The 17,500-nt window shown below is 38.4% G+C and overlaps 2 protein-coding genes across 2 annotated transcripts in view; one reads left to right on the top strand and one right to left on the bottom strand.

Annotated features, from left to right (window-relative positions):
* The window catches only part of LOC137627074 (prolactin-releasing peptide receptor-like), a 238,102-nt gene that overhangs the window by 216,116 nt on the left and 4,486 nt on the right, over window positions 1-17,500 (top strand). The gene's annotated exons all lie outside the window — the stretch shown is intronic.
* LOC137627075 (uncharacterized) lies at window positions 590-6,472 on the bottom strand. The gene is made up of 2 exons (XM_068358061.1): window positions 4,666-6,472; window positions 590-4,634 (listed from the first exon to the last, which is right to left on the bottom strand). Exon 2 carries the CDS (start codon window positions 2,881-2,883, stop codon window positions 1,936-1,938), a length of 948 nt encoding a protein of 315 aa, XP_068214162.1. The 5' UTR covers window positions 2,884-4,634; window positions 4,666-6,472; the 3' UTR covers window positions 590-1,935.

Raw genomic sequence — 17,500 nt, 5'->3', positions numbered from 1 at the left:
CTCTCTCTCTCTCTCTCTCTCTCTCTCTCTCTCTCTCATATCTTTTCAAGATACTTATAAACCACCTTCACATCAGAAAACTATTGGGCAAAAATATCTGCATGTGCTCTCAATGTATAGATGTATGTGCAATGTGTACCTAACTCTGTGATCAGCACATAATGTGATGTATGTGGTAAGCCTCCATATAATAGAAGCACATTGCAGTATTTTAGCTGTAAAAATTACCATGAACTATATTTCAAAACTTGTTTTATAGAAGTTTAACAAAGACTTTTATAAGGTGAAAAATTGGTTATTAATATCTGGTTGATAAGCATGAAAATGGAAGAGAGTTAAGATTTATATATATGAATATATATGAAAGAAAATTGTTTGAAAGTAGATATAAAGTAGATATATCTACTTTATAACATGAATGTTATAATCTATAATCACCTGATATTCAGGTTGTTAATAAGTTGTAAAATATCTATAAGTTTGACCCTATATATGTTATAAGTTTTATTTGAATTAACAGTTGCTTGATATTATTTTGAGAATTTTCCAAATTTTCTTTTTTTCAAACTAATAGTTAAAAAAAAAATTAAGTAAAATTATCAGTATCAAAGTTGACAAAAATCATAGTTTTAACAAATTTGAAAATCATTTAGATTATTATTATTATTATTATTATTATTATTATTATTATTATTATTATTATTATTATTATTATTATTATTATTATTATTATTATTATTATCATCAACGAAATATCCCTCTTAAACTCATTCTCTTTAAAAACTCATATAACCAACATTTTCCTTCACGTGTGGCTTCCAAACTACCACCACACATTTTTCTATATACTATAATTAATTACGTCACTACTGAAAAAACTTGCTTTAATTTGCCTTACATAACCCCTCCCCCCAATCACAAAATCATTTTGATAGAACAGACATCAACCAATTATCCCATTGGACACCAGGCAGCATCCACTCATATAGGACACCAGACATTAACCAATACTTCTAGAGGTAAGTGGACATGACCCAATCATAAAATAGGACGCCAGGTAGCATTCACTCACTAGACAGGACACCAGACATTAACCAGTACTTCTAGAGGTAAGGGGACATGACCCAATCATAAAATAGGACACCAGGTAGCATCCACTCATATTATAGGACACCAGACATTAACCAATACTTCTAGAGGTAAGTGGACATGACCCATTCGTATAATAGGACACTGTACATCAACGAATCATCCTATAGGAAAATAAACATCACCCTAAATATTATAGGACACCGGACATCAACCAATCATCAGATCAAAGACAAGACATTCATTTTACATAATACCAGGCTTAAATAATTCTACAGGGCCTACAAAAACATCACACATACCTTCTGCAAAACATCAAACATCAAGCAATCATCCCTTTGGCTCTTCCTAGGAAACCAGATATATCACCTATTCCATCCATAGGATAACCTACATCTTCAATCATATATACACCATAGGCATTATCACGAGCAGGACTCAAGACATTACCCATTGATTCACCAGGGCTTAAAAACACGACCCACCAATTTCATAGGATCCAAGTCACCACCAAATCTCTCTACATTCCCGTAGGACCCTTGATATCATCCACCCATGTCCCAGACATCGACATTGCTGTGCAGGATTACTGATATAACTAAAGGATTCTATAGGATTTCAGACACGAAAATTATCATCTAGCGTTCCACACATCGCCTAGTCATTCATCAGGATCATAGACATACTCCTAGTCATACAGAAGGATTGCATTTATCATCCAGTTATTCAATAGGATTCTAGATCTCCTCCCAAAATTCAATAGGATGCCAGACATCACCCAGTCATTCAATAGGATCTCAGGCAGCACCCGGTCATTCAATAGGATCCTAGACATCAACTGCTCATTCAATAGATCCCAGACAGCACTAAGTCATTCAATAGGATCCCAGACAGCACTAAGTCATTCAGTACGATCACAGACATCAACCGACAATTCAGTAGGATCCCAGACAGCACCCAGTCATTCAATAGGATCACAGACATCAACCGACAATTCAGTAGGATCCCAGACAGCACCCCGTCACTCAATAGGATCACAGACATCAACTGACAATTCAGTAAGATCCCAGACAGCACCCAGTCATTCAATAGGATCACAGACATCAACCGACAATTCAGTAGGATCCCAGACAGCACCCAGTCATTCAATAGGATCACAGACATCAACCGACAATTCAGTAGGATCCCAGACAGCACCCAGTCATTCAATAGGATCACAGACATCAACCGACAATTCAGTAGGATCCCAGACAGCACCCCGTCACTCAATAGGATCACAGACATCAACTGACAATTCAGTAAGATCCCAGACAGCACCCAGTCATTCAATAGGATCACAGACATCAACTGACAATTCAGTAAGATCCCAGACAGCACCCAGTCATTCAATAGGATCACAGACATCAACCGACAATTCAGTAGGATCCCAGACAGCACCCAGTCATTCAATAGGATCACAGACATCAACCGACAATTCAGTAGGATCCCAGACAGCACCCAGTCATTCAATAGGATCACAGACATCAACCGACAATTCAGTAGGATCCCAGACAGCACCCAGTCATTCAATAGGATCACAGACATCAACCGGCCATTCAGTAGGATAACAGACAGCACCCAGTCATTCAATAGGATTCCAAACATCAACTGGTCATTCAATAGGATCACAGAGATCACCCAGTTACTCAAATGGATCCCAAACACCAACTGCTCATTCAATATGATCTCAGACATCCCCCAGTCATTCAATAGGATCCCAGAGATCACCCATTCATTCAATAGGATGTCAACCATTAACTGCTAAATCAATAGGATCCCATACATAACTCAGTCATTCAAAAGGATCACATACTTCGACTGATCATTCAGTAAGATCCCAGAGATCCTGTCATTTAATAGGATCCCTGAGATCACTCTGTCATTCAATAGGATTCCACAGATCACCAGGTCATTCAATACGATCCAAAACATCAATCGGTCATTCAATAGGATCCCACACATCATTTGATCATTCAATAGGGTACCATGCATCCCCCAGTCGTTCAGCAGGATCCCAGAAATCACCCAGTCATTCAATAGGATGCCAAACTTCAAGTGCTCATCCAATACGATCCCAGACAGCTCCCAGTTATTCAATAGGATTCCAGAAATTACTCGGTCATTTAATAGGATCCCAGACATTGCTCAGTCATTCAATACGATTCCAGAGATCATAAAGTCATTCAGTAGGATCCAAAACATCAACTGGTCATTCAATAGGATCCCAAACATCATCTGATCATTCAATAGGATCTCAGAGATCACCCAGACATTCGACAGAATTTCAGACATCAACCCATCATTCACCCTGTCATTTAATAGGATCCCAGACATCACTCATGTCATTCAATAGGAACCCAGAGATCACACAGTCATTAAATAGAATCTCAGACATCAAACCAGCAGTCATCCTGTCATTCAACAGGATCACAGACATCAATATCATCCCCTCACTCGGTCATTCAATAGAATCCCAGACATCCCAAATGTCATTCAATAGTATCCCAGAGAACACCCTGTCATTCAGTAGGATCTCAGACATTAACTGCTCATTCAATGGGATCCCAGCATCACCCAGTCATTCTATAGAATCCCAGACACCCCTCTGTCATTTAATAGGATCCCAGACATCAACTGCTCATTTAATAGGCTCCTAAGCATCACTCAGTCATTCAGCAGGATCCCGGACATCCCCAGTCATTTAATAGGATCTTAGACATCACCTAGTCATTTAATAGGATCCCAGACATCAACTGCTCATTCAATAGGGTCTCAGACAGCACCCAATCACTCTGTAAGATCCCACACATCACCCCTGTCATTCTATAGGATCACAGACATCTCTCAGTCATTTAATAGATCCCAGATATCACCCAGTCATTCCACAGGACCTCAGACATCAACCGGTCATTCAATAAGATCCCAGACATCACCCACTCATTCCACAGGACCTCAGACATCAACCGGTCATTCAATAAGATCCCAGACATCACCCACTCATTCCACAGGACCTCAGACATCAACCGGTCATTCAATAAGATCCCAGACATCACCCACTCATTCCACAGGACCTCAGACATCAACCAGTCATTCAATAGGATTCCAGACAGCACCTAGTCACTCAGTAGAATCCCAGACATCATCCCTCTCATTCAAGAGGATCCCAGACATCACCCACTCATTCCACAGGACCCCAGACATCAACCAGTCATTCAATAGGATTCCAGACAGCACCCAGTCACTCAGTAGAATCCCAGACATCATCCCTCTCATTCAAGAGGATCCCAGACATCACCCACACATTCCACAGGACCCCAGACATCAACTGGTCATTCAATAGGATCCCAAACATCAACTGGTCCTTCACTTTGGATCCCAGACATCACCCAGTCATTCCACAGGACCCAAGACATCAACCAATCATTCAATAGGATCCAAGATATCACCCAGCATTTCAAAAGAATTCCAGACATCAATTGGTCATTCAATAGGATTCCAAACATCACCTATGTCATTCAATAGGATTTAAAACATCACCTGATCATTTAATAGGATCCAAGACATCACCAAGTCATTCCACAGGACCCCAGACATCAACCAATTATTCAATAGGATCCAAGATATCACCAAGTCATTCCACAGGACCCCAGACATCAATCGGTCATTCAATAAGATCACCAGACCTCACCCAGTCATTCCACAGGACCCCAGACATCAACTAGTCATTCAATAGGATCTCAGACATCACCCACTCATTCCACAGGATCCCAGATATCAACTGGTCATTCAATAGGATCCCAGACATCACCCAGTCACTCTCACTTCCTTCAGAAACCTTCCAAGTCCCAGCAGTCGCCCCAAGGAACCCCAAATCGTCCTCTGAGCCCCAGTCCGCTGTAAAAAAGCGACTGTCCCGCACGTGGGGTTTCTTGATGCTTCGATATTACTGTTCGATCCCACCTCATACTCTTCTGTCATCTCTGTTCAGTCTCCGGATGACTTCACTGACGCTTATTGAGTGTTTCTTCAATGTTTTCCACTTGCCCCTCCACTTTTTTTTTAGTTGTAAGTGATGTCTATAAGTGTTCCACACTTACAGTTAAGTGACACGTTTTGTTTCCCTGGTACTTTACGTTATATCACTGTTGTTAACAGGAATAGAAAAGTTTCTGTGCGTTGTAATGTACGATTTCTCCCTTAAACCATTTCTGACTATATCAGTATTGAATTTTTTCCGAATTGTGCTGGGAATACATACATACATACATACTGAACATTAATTCTCCTTACACACATCCAATTCGAACAAAAACATACCAACGTACTCGTACAACAGTCATACATACCGTTGTATGGATGAATGTATGTATCGTTCGCACAATTATGTATAGATACTTATAAGGACACTGTATATATATACAAATGGAAGAGACTCAATATCATAGAAAATGTCACTCTATAAGCCCTCGGGTTCCACTGACTGATAGATTAATGCTTTTATGCTTAACCGCTTGATCACTGTGGTACCAATGACGATGTACATTATCAATTAAGATACTTTTTTATACGTTTATCAGTTTCTTTATGAAGTGAATTGGTGTCTTCTGCCTCAAATGGTATAAGACTTTACAACCTTTTGTTTACTTCCTTGGTAGTGGTGGTTTTACATAGAGAGACATATGTATATGTGTAAATATATATACATATGTGTGTTCATGTCCAACATTATGTACTTACAAGCGCTTGTCTAAATCGTGAGTACGTCCGGTCACAGAAAGGTTATAAGGATCTTCATTGACATACAAACAATGATTGAATAACTTGACTGTATTGGCTTTAAGATTCTGGACAATGTTGTTCTATCTATCCTGTGTGAAAGTAAAAGGCTAATTATTATTGTGCTTGTATTCTATTTCACAGCTTTGGACTCTAGAACTAATGAAATAAACGGTGCAGGTATTTGTTTTTGTGAGTTTCATTTTGACAGGATCCACTTCCCCCAAGAGATTAGGATACAACAGAGTTTTAGTAATGGTTCACAATGTCTGTGGCAAAATAAGAGAACCACTATATCTATCCTAATTTAATTTATCCCAGCTTTTTTAGAATTAAGGTTTTGTGGTACTCAAGGACATTTTGGATGTCTGCACTTTCAATAAAATGCTAGGGAAAATCATTGTCAACATATATGACTTTAATAACAGTTACCTTTATTGAAGGACTGGTACCTATCTTTTACAGATCAATTACTATATTTACTCTCTATGAAACAAAGTGAAGATTCTATTAATTGTTATGAACTGATCACATGCCACTTTTATCCTAGTTCTTTATCGTGGTATTCCATAACCTATTGCAGATTTGATAAAGAGTTAGTCAATGAATGAAGAAGATGCCTCTGATTGGATATCCCAGGTTCAGAGAAGGATGTCTAGACCATTTTGTTTTTATAACTTCGCCCAGACGACTAAATTGATCTATGAGTGAATGTAGTTCGTTAGGACAGGTGTAAAATTTCTTAGTTATTGTCTATTAAATTTTATTCATGATAAGGTTTTTATTTGTTTTGATCTGAAATACAATAATATGAAACTAGTTTTACGATTTACGAAATATGATTTAGTGTTACCTTGCCTGGAGTGAAGATGATTGGAAAGCAAATACAAGATTGAGACTTAGTCTTGGGAAAGCTAAAGATATGGCAGTCTGAGGGGGTCACAGGGGGGCGAAGCCCCAAGTAGGTAAGTAGTTAATGATATGGCTCCTAGGTTAGGTTAGGTGGGGAACCTTAAGTTAGGTGGTGTTCTTGTGTATGATTACTTTTGAAATATAATTTTTCAGTCATAACTGGAAATTTACACATGTTCTGTACGACAAACTACAAAGGCTCCCTGATTTGATAGGATATTCCTTCTGTATGGCATATAACTTGATGCTAAGGCTGCCACAAATGCATGCCACCCTGATGAACTACTGTTTTGCCAAGTTTCAGGGGAGCAGGGGAAAATGCCTCCCTGTTTGTTGACGTAGGCCACTATGATCGCATTGGCGCTCATCAGCCCTACCGAATTACCCATCATTCGCGAAAAACCCCAAAACTACCAACCCCTTCTGATTCTATCTATTGCAAGACTTAACTCCTCTGCCATCTTATCATAATATCATTTGTTTACATCTAAACCTAAGATAATTGATGTGGAAATGGTTACAGGCTGACACAAGGATGGACACACGAGTGAGCACCTGAAGAGCAGTGGACAGTCTGAGGTTAAAGAATCCACAGAACCTAAGAAATACAAATATATTAGAAGTGTGATATTAAAAACATGCTTAAGAAGTAGAGGTAACACAGCCATAGGTGACCATAGCCATTCTGCACACCAACCTACACCTAAAGAGGAAGTGGCTTCATGGATGAAGAGTCACAGGTTAGGTTAGGTTAGGTTAGGTTCAACCCAACAATTCCTATTGAAATATGGGATGTTTATGAACGAACCTTTTATAACTAGGCCCAACATCAGTACGACTAGAGAGTTTCAAACGCGTTCCAAAGTTCTTTCACAAATACTCACTCAAGTAATTGGATATTCACCATAATTTAATAAATAATTAATCAAACAGCTGACCTCGAAAGCTATTAAGCACCATAGAAGAATAAAAGGTATAGAAATGTATATAGTTGTTTCTATGTACGATTATCGGCATAAGCTTCACTATCTCCATGGCAATGTAATCAACTTGCATTCATTTTAAAATTGAATAACAACTATTTGTGCTCATATTTTCATTTTCTAGATATTGCAATGAACTTGCATTGATATTAAAAGTGAATTATAACTTGAATTACTTTTACCTCATTTGAATAAAAAATCTGTACTTTATAACACCATCTTTTACCTTTTTTAATTGAATATATAACTTTTTTTACTTTTTTTAAGTCCTTAGAAGGGTAAAACTCGTGAAGGGAAAGGCCTTTAAGGAAAAAACGAAAATTCTTGGATAAACCTGAGAGAGAGAGAGAGAGAGAGAGAGAGAGAGAGAGAGAGAGAGAGAGAGAGAGAGAGATTTCAACATTGTACATTGCACACACGATCGACAAATCAAATAACGATATTCTTAGATATAAATATCCACATAATATACTGTACGTAAAAATCATTACGTAAATTGGAGAGAGAGAGAGAGAGAGAGAGAGAGAGAGAGAGAGAGAGAGAGAGAGAGAGAGAGAGAGAGAGAGAAGAGGGTATTACATTCATATATAACCAATACAACAGAAACAGAATAGACACAAAAGGATCAGAGTCAGTGTATCAAAAAGAGCATTTTGTTTTTTGGCCAAATCCATTCTCTATTGTTCGTTGCTAATCCCAGAAATTCTATGAAAAAAACAAAGGCACAACTTCAGTCTCTTTTCTGATGGAGGAATAGAATCGAACAAAAGTTTATTTAAAAGGATTTTCAACCCGTTGGTCTAGAAATATACAGGATTTCCTATTGGAAGTAATATAGTAGGTGGTTACTTTTTGCCTGAATAGTTTGTTATTGTGTTTTTAAAATCCTTAAAGGTTACTCATGAATGGCCGAGGTAAGGGGCTGTCACAATGTTCTAGCAGGACAATGTCCTGGAAACTGATCATTTATACATATGATCAATGCCCGAGCCCCTCTTCACCTAAGCTAAGACCAGGGAGAGCCAGGCATTAGCTGCTCTCCACCAAAGTTAGGAACAGGGAGGACCAGGGAATGGCTGCTTTCCACCAAGGTAAAACCAGGGAGGGCCAGGCATTAGCTGCTCGCCACCAAGGTAAAACCAGGGAGGGCTAGGCACTAGCTGCTCTCCACCGAAGCTAAGACCAGGGAGGGCCAGGCAATAGCTGCTCTCCACCAAGGTAAAACCAGGGAGGGCCAGGCATTAGCTGCTCGCCACCAAGGTAAAACCAGGGAGGGCTAGGCACTAGCTGCTCTCCACCGAAGCTAAGACCAGGGAGGGCCAGGCAATAGCTGCTCTCCACCAAGGTAAAACCAGGGAGGGCCAGGCACTAGCTGCTCTCCACCTAAGCTGAGACCAGGGAGAGCCAGGCAATGGCTACTCTCCACCAAAGCTAGGAACAGGGAGGACCAGGCAATGGCTGCTCTCTACCAAGGTAAACCAGGGAGAGCCAGGCACTAGCTGCTCTCCACCGAAGCTAAGACCAGGGAGGACCACGCAATGGCTACTCTCCACCAAAGTTAGGACCAGGGAGAGCCAGGCAATGCCTACTCTCCACCAAAGTTAGGACCAGGGAGAGCCAGGCAATGCTTAATCTCCACCAAAGGTAGGACCAGAGAGGGCCAAGCAATAGCTGCTTTCCACCAGGGTAAAACCAGGGAGGGCCAGGAATTAGCTGCTCTCCACCAAAGCTAAACCCAGGGAGGGCCAGGCAATGGCTGCTCTCCACCAAAGTTAGGACCAGGGAGAGCCAGGCAATGCCTACTCTCCACCAAAGTTAGGACCAGGGAGGACCAGGCAATAGCTGCTTTCCACCAAAGCTAGGAACAGGGAGGACCAGGCAATGGCTGCTTTCCACCAAAGCTAGGACCAGGGAGAGCCAGGCAATGGCTGCTGATGACTCAGCAGGTAGACTTACAGGCTCCCCCAAACACCCCAACTTTAGCTCATAAGGATGGTGAGGTTACAGACACTACAAGATCGCCAGGCAGGGACGTTTCCAATAGGCCACCACAACCCTGAGTATGTGTTTGAGAGTGTATTTTGTTGTATTAAATGTTTTTCTTTTGTGTATTTGTACGTCTGTATGTACATTTATGTCTAAATAAATAAATTTATTATGAATATTTGTTTTTCATTTGTAAACGTACGTAGGTTTCAAAAGTGACGCGTACGTTTTTCAAGATGTTGTTGTTTATATTACCCATAAGTGAAGACAAGACAACAGAATACCGGACCGGTAAAAACCTCTTCATGCCAATAAGGAAGTTTTGAGAGCTGCTTTTCCTCTTCTCCTAAAGAGGCTCAAAAGTTTGGCAGCGGCAGTTCAGAAACTTCTCAGTGGGATGTTTACCGCGGAGATCTAACTTCCTACCAAGTTCGTAAAGAAGATCAAGAATAGATAACAGATATGACTATGTCTTGAAACCTGTGCTTTTATTTCTCTTCTGTTATTGGAGTTGTAGTCTTGTAATACAAACACCTGATATACAGTAAAAAAAATTGGGAAAGATGATAAATACCATCCTCATTCTAGTACTTAAGCTATATGCCCCTATTTGGGGGTATCTTACTTAACTTGTCTGTCACAAAATCCATTAGTGCTTAGATCATATTTTTTTTTATCGTATAGCGGATTAACATTAATTTCCATTCATATTTATAAGTAGTTCTTGAAAATACTAAGACCTGGCAAAGCCAGAGGAGTGTAGTAGCGGTATTTACCCCCTGGAGCGTAGTAAGAATGGCTAACTACTTTGCTCGCATATCTCAGTGTCTGTCACAGATAACGACTTCAGGACTTCAGTATAAACAAAGCCTACAAATTTACCCCTGGAGCATAGAGCACAGTAAGAACAGCTAACTACTTTTCCTAGTTATCCCACTGTCTCTCACAGATAACAACTTCTGGACTTCAGTGTACACGAAGCCTACAAACTTGGAACTCTGCTCAAATGGTGACAGTGAGTGTTTCAACAGATACAAAGCAACCATAACCTTGAACATGTGTTGGCAGGCAACACAATCTGCAGCAAGAAAGATTAGACAAGGGGAATACAATGTGGATAGGTGTACTCTAGCAAGTTTAAGATCATGTTAACAGCATGTTAGTAGCAGAGGTGAGGTGAACAGCAAGTCCACAGGTTATATGTTACTAGGAAACATACAGTCCCTCGTTGATTCCATTCATACTTGTATCCACTGCATACAGTCAGGTTGTGATGTAAGGTAACGCATTAACTACCACGTAACCTTCTCCAAACCACTGGTACTAACATGCTACCAGCTAGGTGTACAACTTCTTATTACGACCTTGCTATTGAGCTTGCTAACTACTTGTTGCTAGTGCGTGTTAGAGGGGACGTGTGGACACGCCCTAGGCTTTTGTGAATAGAGCCATTATGTACTGCTTCTCATAGGGCCAATTGCTACCAGCTTGTTAGTGAGCTTGCTATCTAGTTGTTGATAGTGCGCGTTTGAGGGGACGTGTTGACGCGCCCCAATCCATCATGTACTGCTTCACATAGGGCCGACACATAAATCAAAAAATCTTGACTAAATTATATAAAAGAGCAGGAGTGCATGGTAAATATAACAATAACAATAATAATGATAATCATCATTATTATAATAATAACAATACTTGCCTCTCTCACCCAGGAGGCTATGAAGAGCCACCCCACTCTTCAGAGAATTATTACACTTCCCTTCTTCTTCCTCTCCTTCTTCAAGGAATGTGGAGTATCTCTCTACTCACAGAAACCAAAAAAATACTTACTGAGTGTAATGAGATTTTCCCCTTCTCAGTTACATACCCAGTTAGCTTCATCACAAGTTTCGTGCAGGAATGAGTTTCTAGAAGTTATATCAACGTCCTCTGGAAATTAGGAAGAAACGGTAAGCTAATTAAATGCGTTTTTAGAAACTGTTATCAGGCGACTTCTTTTGAAGGAATTGGGTGTTTCTAAAACATTGGCTCTCTCTCTCTCTCTCTCTCTCTCTCTCTCTCTCTCTCTCTCTCTCTCTCTCTCTCTCATGAATGAACTATCTTTTTTATTTTCGAATATCAGGAATTTCCATAAACTTGTTTGTTTAAAGATTATTTTTGTTGTATTTTGAGTAATTAAGATGAAAAGAAAAAAACTTCGAGGGAGGAAGTTTCTTGTTGATGGTATACAGAGAGAGAGAGAGAGAGAGAGAGAGAGAGAGAGAGGGAGAGGGAGAGAGAAAGTTGTGCAGATAACTGTATGTACTGTAGATAAACAGATAAAGGAAATTATCTATTCAAATTTGCAGTCCGAGAGAGAGAGAGAGAGAGAGAGAGAGAGAGAGAGAGAGAGAAAGAGGCTTACAATGTTACCTGAATGACAAGGCTAATAACCTAAAACCACAAGAGGAAGAGGTATATTAGGAGCACATATGCAAAATTTCAGTGTGGAGTCATAGAGTCAGCAGGGTGTGCGGAAAGTCATAGAGTCAGCAGGGTGTGCGGAAAGTCATAGAGTCAGCAGGCTGTGCGGAAAGTCATAGAGTCAGCAGGCTGTGCGGAAAGTCATAGAGTCAGCAGGGCATGCGGTAAGTCATAGAGTCAGCAGGGTGTGCGGAAAGTCATAGAGTCAGCAGGGTGTGCGGAAAGTCATAGAGTCAGCAGGCTGTGCGGAAAGTCATAGAGTCAGCAGGCTGTGCGGAAAGTCATAGAGTCAGCAGGGCATGCGGCAAGTCATAGAGTCAGCAGGGTGTGCGGAAAGTCATAGAGTCAGCAGGCTGTGCGGAAAGTCATAGAGTCAGCAGGGCGTGCGGAAAGTCATAGAGTCAGCAGGCTGTGCGGAAAGTCATAGAGTCAGCAGGGTGTGCGGAAAGTCATAGAGTCAGCAGGCTGTGCGGAAAGTCATAGAGTCAGCAGGGCATGCGGTAAGTCATAGAGTCAGCAGGGTGTGCGGAAAGTCATAGAGTCAGCAGGCTGTGCGGAAAGTCATAGAGTCAGCAGGCTGTGCGGAAAGTCATAGAGTCAGCAGGCTGTGCGGAAAGTCATAGAGTCAGCAGGGCGTGCGGAAATCACAGAAGTAATGAAACATACCACAGAAGAAAAGTGTTGTAAGATATTGAAAGAAATTAAATACTTTATATATCATTGAAATAACTGCACATGAAACATTGTACAATTAGTAAGAAAATAACTAAAAATTGTTTTGAAAGAGTCCCTTGTAACTTCCACAATATAAAAGAGTATTTCTCTTTAAGAAACATCTAATATCTACTCTGTATAATGATGTCTTTGGGTCAGATTTTGTTTACAATTCTTCTTCTATGTTCTATCAATTTCGGAAGTTGGTCAAATTTTCGAAAGGATTATCTAGAATGACTCTTATCAATATCATTATATCAGTTACTGGTGATTTCACTGTTGTAGTTATCATTTTATTATTCCTAAACTCTAAAGAGAAAGACACTGAGTCCCAATTAGGTCTGGATTGGCAAGCTATTGTCTAGCATTATTATTATTATTTTTATTATTATTATTATTATTATTATTATTATCATTTTTACTAGCTAAGACAGTGGAAGACCATGGTACAGAAGCTATGGCACTACCCAAGACTATGGAACAATAGTTTGATTTTGGAGTTTCCTTCTCCTAGAAGAGCTAATTATCACAGGTAAAGAGTCTCTTCTACCTATACCAAGAGGAAAAGTAGCCACCGAACAACTACAGTGCATATCTTAATCACTTGAGCAAAAAAATAATATTATTTTCATTACACTGCCCATAAAATATTACAGCTAAATATCTAGATAGATATAGTGATACATGCATACGCACAAACAGACTCCTTTATATGACAAAGAGCATGTGTTTGACTGTGTATATATATATATATATATATATATATATATATATATATATATATACATATATATATATATATATATATATATATATACATAAAAGTACATATATAAATACAAATATATTTATATATATACATATATATATACAGTATATATATATATATATATATATATATATATATATATATATATATATATACATATATATATATATATATATATATATATATATATATATATATATATATATATATATATATACAGTCAGACCCTTGTTCTTTGTCAGTTAGAGGTGATATCCGCCATTATTATGACTACAATTATAAGCCTTGTTAATGAACTGTCTTGTCATTGCAAACACTAATATCAATCCTGTTTCTAATTTGGTCAAAATATCCACCACATCAAACAGGTCATTTAAACTTGATAAGAGACGGCCTTATCTCTTATCTCTCTTATCCTTTGAGATAATATTCCACCTCATTGGACGTTGATAATTACGGAGTTGATGATTACTCTCTAATGAGCATAAACACCTAATTAAGGCCCGTTTCATCTTTGCCCAGCGCATTGGCTTTTCCAATCTAATGACCTCTTCCAATTTCTCTTCGTCAGCTCTGGGCTATTGGGGACGGAGGGATTTCTTTCCCCGTCGGCCTTTCTTATGAAAAATCATTCTTTAAAATCATCTCTATCAAGGGGTTTGACATATACAAATATATCTAAACACTTTACCAAAATCGAAGACTTATGTCGTCTTTTATTCATTTGTTCGTGAGCAACTTTACACAAAAACTACTGTACCGATTTTGACCAAACTCGGTAGTCATGTTGGGTATGACCCAAGGAGGAATCTGTAACCTTTTGGATGAAGTACATCAAGGTACAAGTACGCAGTAGTACTTTGAATATAATCGCGATGTTAAGCAAATGGAAAATATTTTGTTTGTTTACTTTTTGTTTGTGAACAACATTACGCAAAAACTACTGAATCGATTTCATCGAAACTTCTTGGACATGTGTGGTATAATCCAAGGACAAATCCACTAGATTTTGAAGAAAATACATCGAAGTACAAGTAGGATGCGGAGTCAAGAGCAAAATAAGACTGCTTGGCGTGGCGAAGGCATGCTCGTGCTCAGTAGCCCTCTAGTTTTAGATGTTTGGCCACAGATCATTTCCCGTTTTCTATATCGTGAAACAACGGAGGGTAAAATACGACAATACAGACGATAATTTTAGTTTAATCAATTTCCCGTTTCTAATTTACGGAGCAAAATTCATTCCTCATTTTTAAATCATGCAATATTTTACGGTCTGCATTACAGAAAGAGCCCATGCTTAGGCAATACAATCTTCGACAACAAAAACAACAACAACAACAATCAAGTAACGAAAAACAGTTCCTGTTTTCATTGTCAGTGAATCTAAAGTAAAATATCATTGGAATTGAAACTCAGAAACGTCCCGATCTTCGTCCGGATTTCAAGAGGAAAATATCTTTGAACCGAATTTTCAGGTTTTCGAGAAAAGTCTTTTTGGGGGAATCGAAGCAGAAATGAAATTTTCAAAGACTAGACTTGAAGAAGAAGGAAATCAAAGGAGATATTTCTTTAAAGATGTTAATCAAATATCTTTTTTTTTTTTTATAGAAACAGACACTTTTCCTTGGGATATTGCATCTTCGAGGAGAGGAAGACGAAAAGGAGTCTCTCTCTCTCTCTCTCTCTCTCTCTCTCTCTCTCTCTCTCTTCCTTGAAAATATCTCTGCTAATATTCGAAATGCATTTCTCTTTCAGTAAACAATTAATTGAATAAACACCCAGGAAAGAACCCCCCCCCCCCCTCTCTCTCTCTCTCTGTCTCTCTCTCTCTCATTGAAAGGAAGTAAACAAATCAGGCAATTCCCTCCTCGCAATATGTTTTGTAAACAAACCAAATGAGTTAGAAGTCAACAAAACTTTCATTGCCGATAGAGAGATCGTCCGGTCATTCTGGCGATGATAAAGACGAAGGCAATTGCAAATGGCCGATAGATAGATAGATAGATAGATAGACACACAGATAGATAGATAGACAGATAGATAGATAATCATAGCTGCAGTTGCGCTCGTCAAGCATCCTTGTCTTCACAGTCATCTCTCGTCTCCATTTCACTTTACCAAGAAGAAGAAGCGTTTGTTTATAAACAAAGTCGCCGTCGAGAGATCGAAGCCAAATGAATTCTGGATATCCCAGGACGAAATCAACCAGCCCCTTTATCCTTGTTTCTTTAATGGTCTCATTTTTCAGGTCAAAGATGTATTCGGTAAATCATATTATATATTGATGTAAGGTTTTACATCAGTTAGTTTAAGGACGTCAGTGTCGAACTATTTTTCCAATAAAAATATGTTATCTTTAATATCTATTATATATAAACACACACACATACTGTATATATATATATATATATATATATATACATATATATATATATACATATATATATATATATATATATATATATATATATATATATATATATATATATGTATGTATATATATACATCACAGTAATAAGACCTGTGTTAATGTATGGAACCTTATTTCCTTTCCTCACTGGGCTGCTATTTTTCCCGTTGGAGACCTTGGGCTTATAGCATCGTGCTTCTCCAACTAGGGTTGTAGCTTACCTTGTAACGATAATAATAATAATCAGAAACATGGGTTCTAAGGCAAAAAGAAGAAGCAAAGCTTGAAGTAGATTATGGGACTATCACAACTTGACAGACTGCAAATTATGAAATAAGAAGAATGGCAGGCATAGTAAAGATGAAAGAGGTGATAAGAGTGTCACGACTGAGATGGAGTGGCCATGTGTTGAGAATGGATGGTGGGGAGGAGTGAAGAGGGCTTAGGAGGAACCTGTTAGGGGTAGAAGATCAAAAGGGAGGTAGAGAATTAGATGGCTAGATGAATTGAAGGATGACATGGAGAGAGGAGGTTTGGTGGAAGAGGATGACTTTGATCGAAGGCGTTGGAGAGGGCGTATCAGGCAACCGACCCCTTAATGTAGGAATAACGGTGGGGAAGAAGATGCAAATACACAGATATAAACATTCCTATAATACATATAATTACTGTTGCTGCATCAACAAACAGATAAATAATAAGCTGTTTCTTCAATGGCAGCTGGCCAAACAAAAGAAATAACGACATAACAGTCACTACTGCATTCATCCTCCAACTGATGAACTTCAACAGGCCATCGAACCCAACCACTTGCAGTGCCTCCATTTACTCTTTTGAATGTCATGGATTCAATATGAAAATAATAATTCAATTTCAAGAAAATTTGTTTTATAAACCTAAACGAAGCGACTTCCTATTCAGGATTGTAGCAAAGGTTTGTAAATAGAAATCTCATGATATCACTAGTGTACATGACCTGTCAAAAATGACGGTTGAATATTTAAATAGATATGCAAACACAGATCTACCCTTTCCTAACTACGACCCTTCTCGTCGGGGTATGACCTACTCTCTCTTCGCCACCTGAGAGACCGTGTAGTTACACATACTGCTGACCCGTGACAATAAAACAAATATGTATATATATATATATATATATATATATATATATACATATATATATATATATATATATTAATATCTATATCTATATATATATTTATATATACATATGTATATATGTATAAATACATATATATATCTATATCTATATCTATATCTATATATAATTATATATATATGTATATATATATATATATATATATATATATATTTATATATACATTCATATATAGTATA

The sequence above is a fragment of the Palaemon carinicauda genome, chromosome 34 (assembly GCF_036898095.1).
Source record: "Palaemon carinicauda isolate YSFRI2023 chromosome 34, ASM3689809v2, whole genome shotgun sequence".
Taxonomy (NCBI): domain Eukaryota; kingdom Metazoa; phylum Arthropoda; class Malacostraca; order Decapoda; family Palaemonidae; genus Palaemon; species Palaemon carinicauda.
This window is presented reverse-complemented; position numbering and strand designations above follow the sequence as displayed.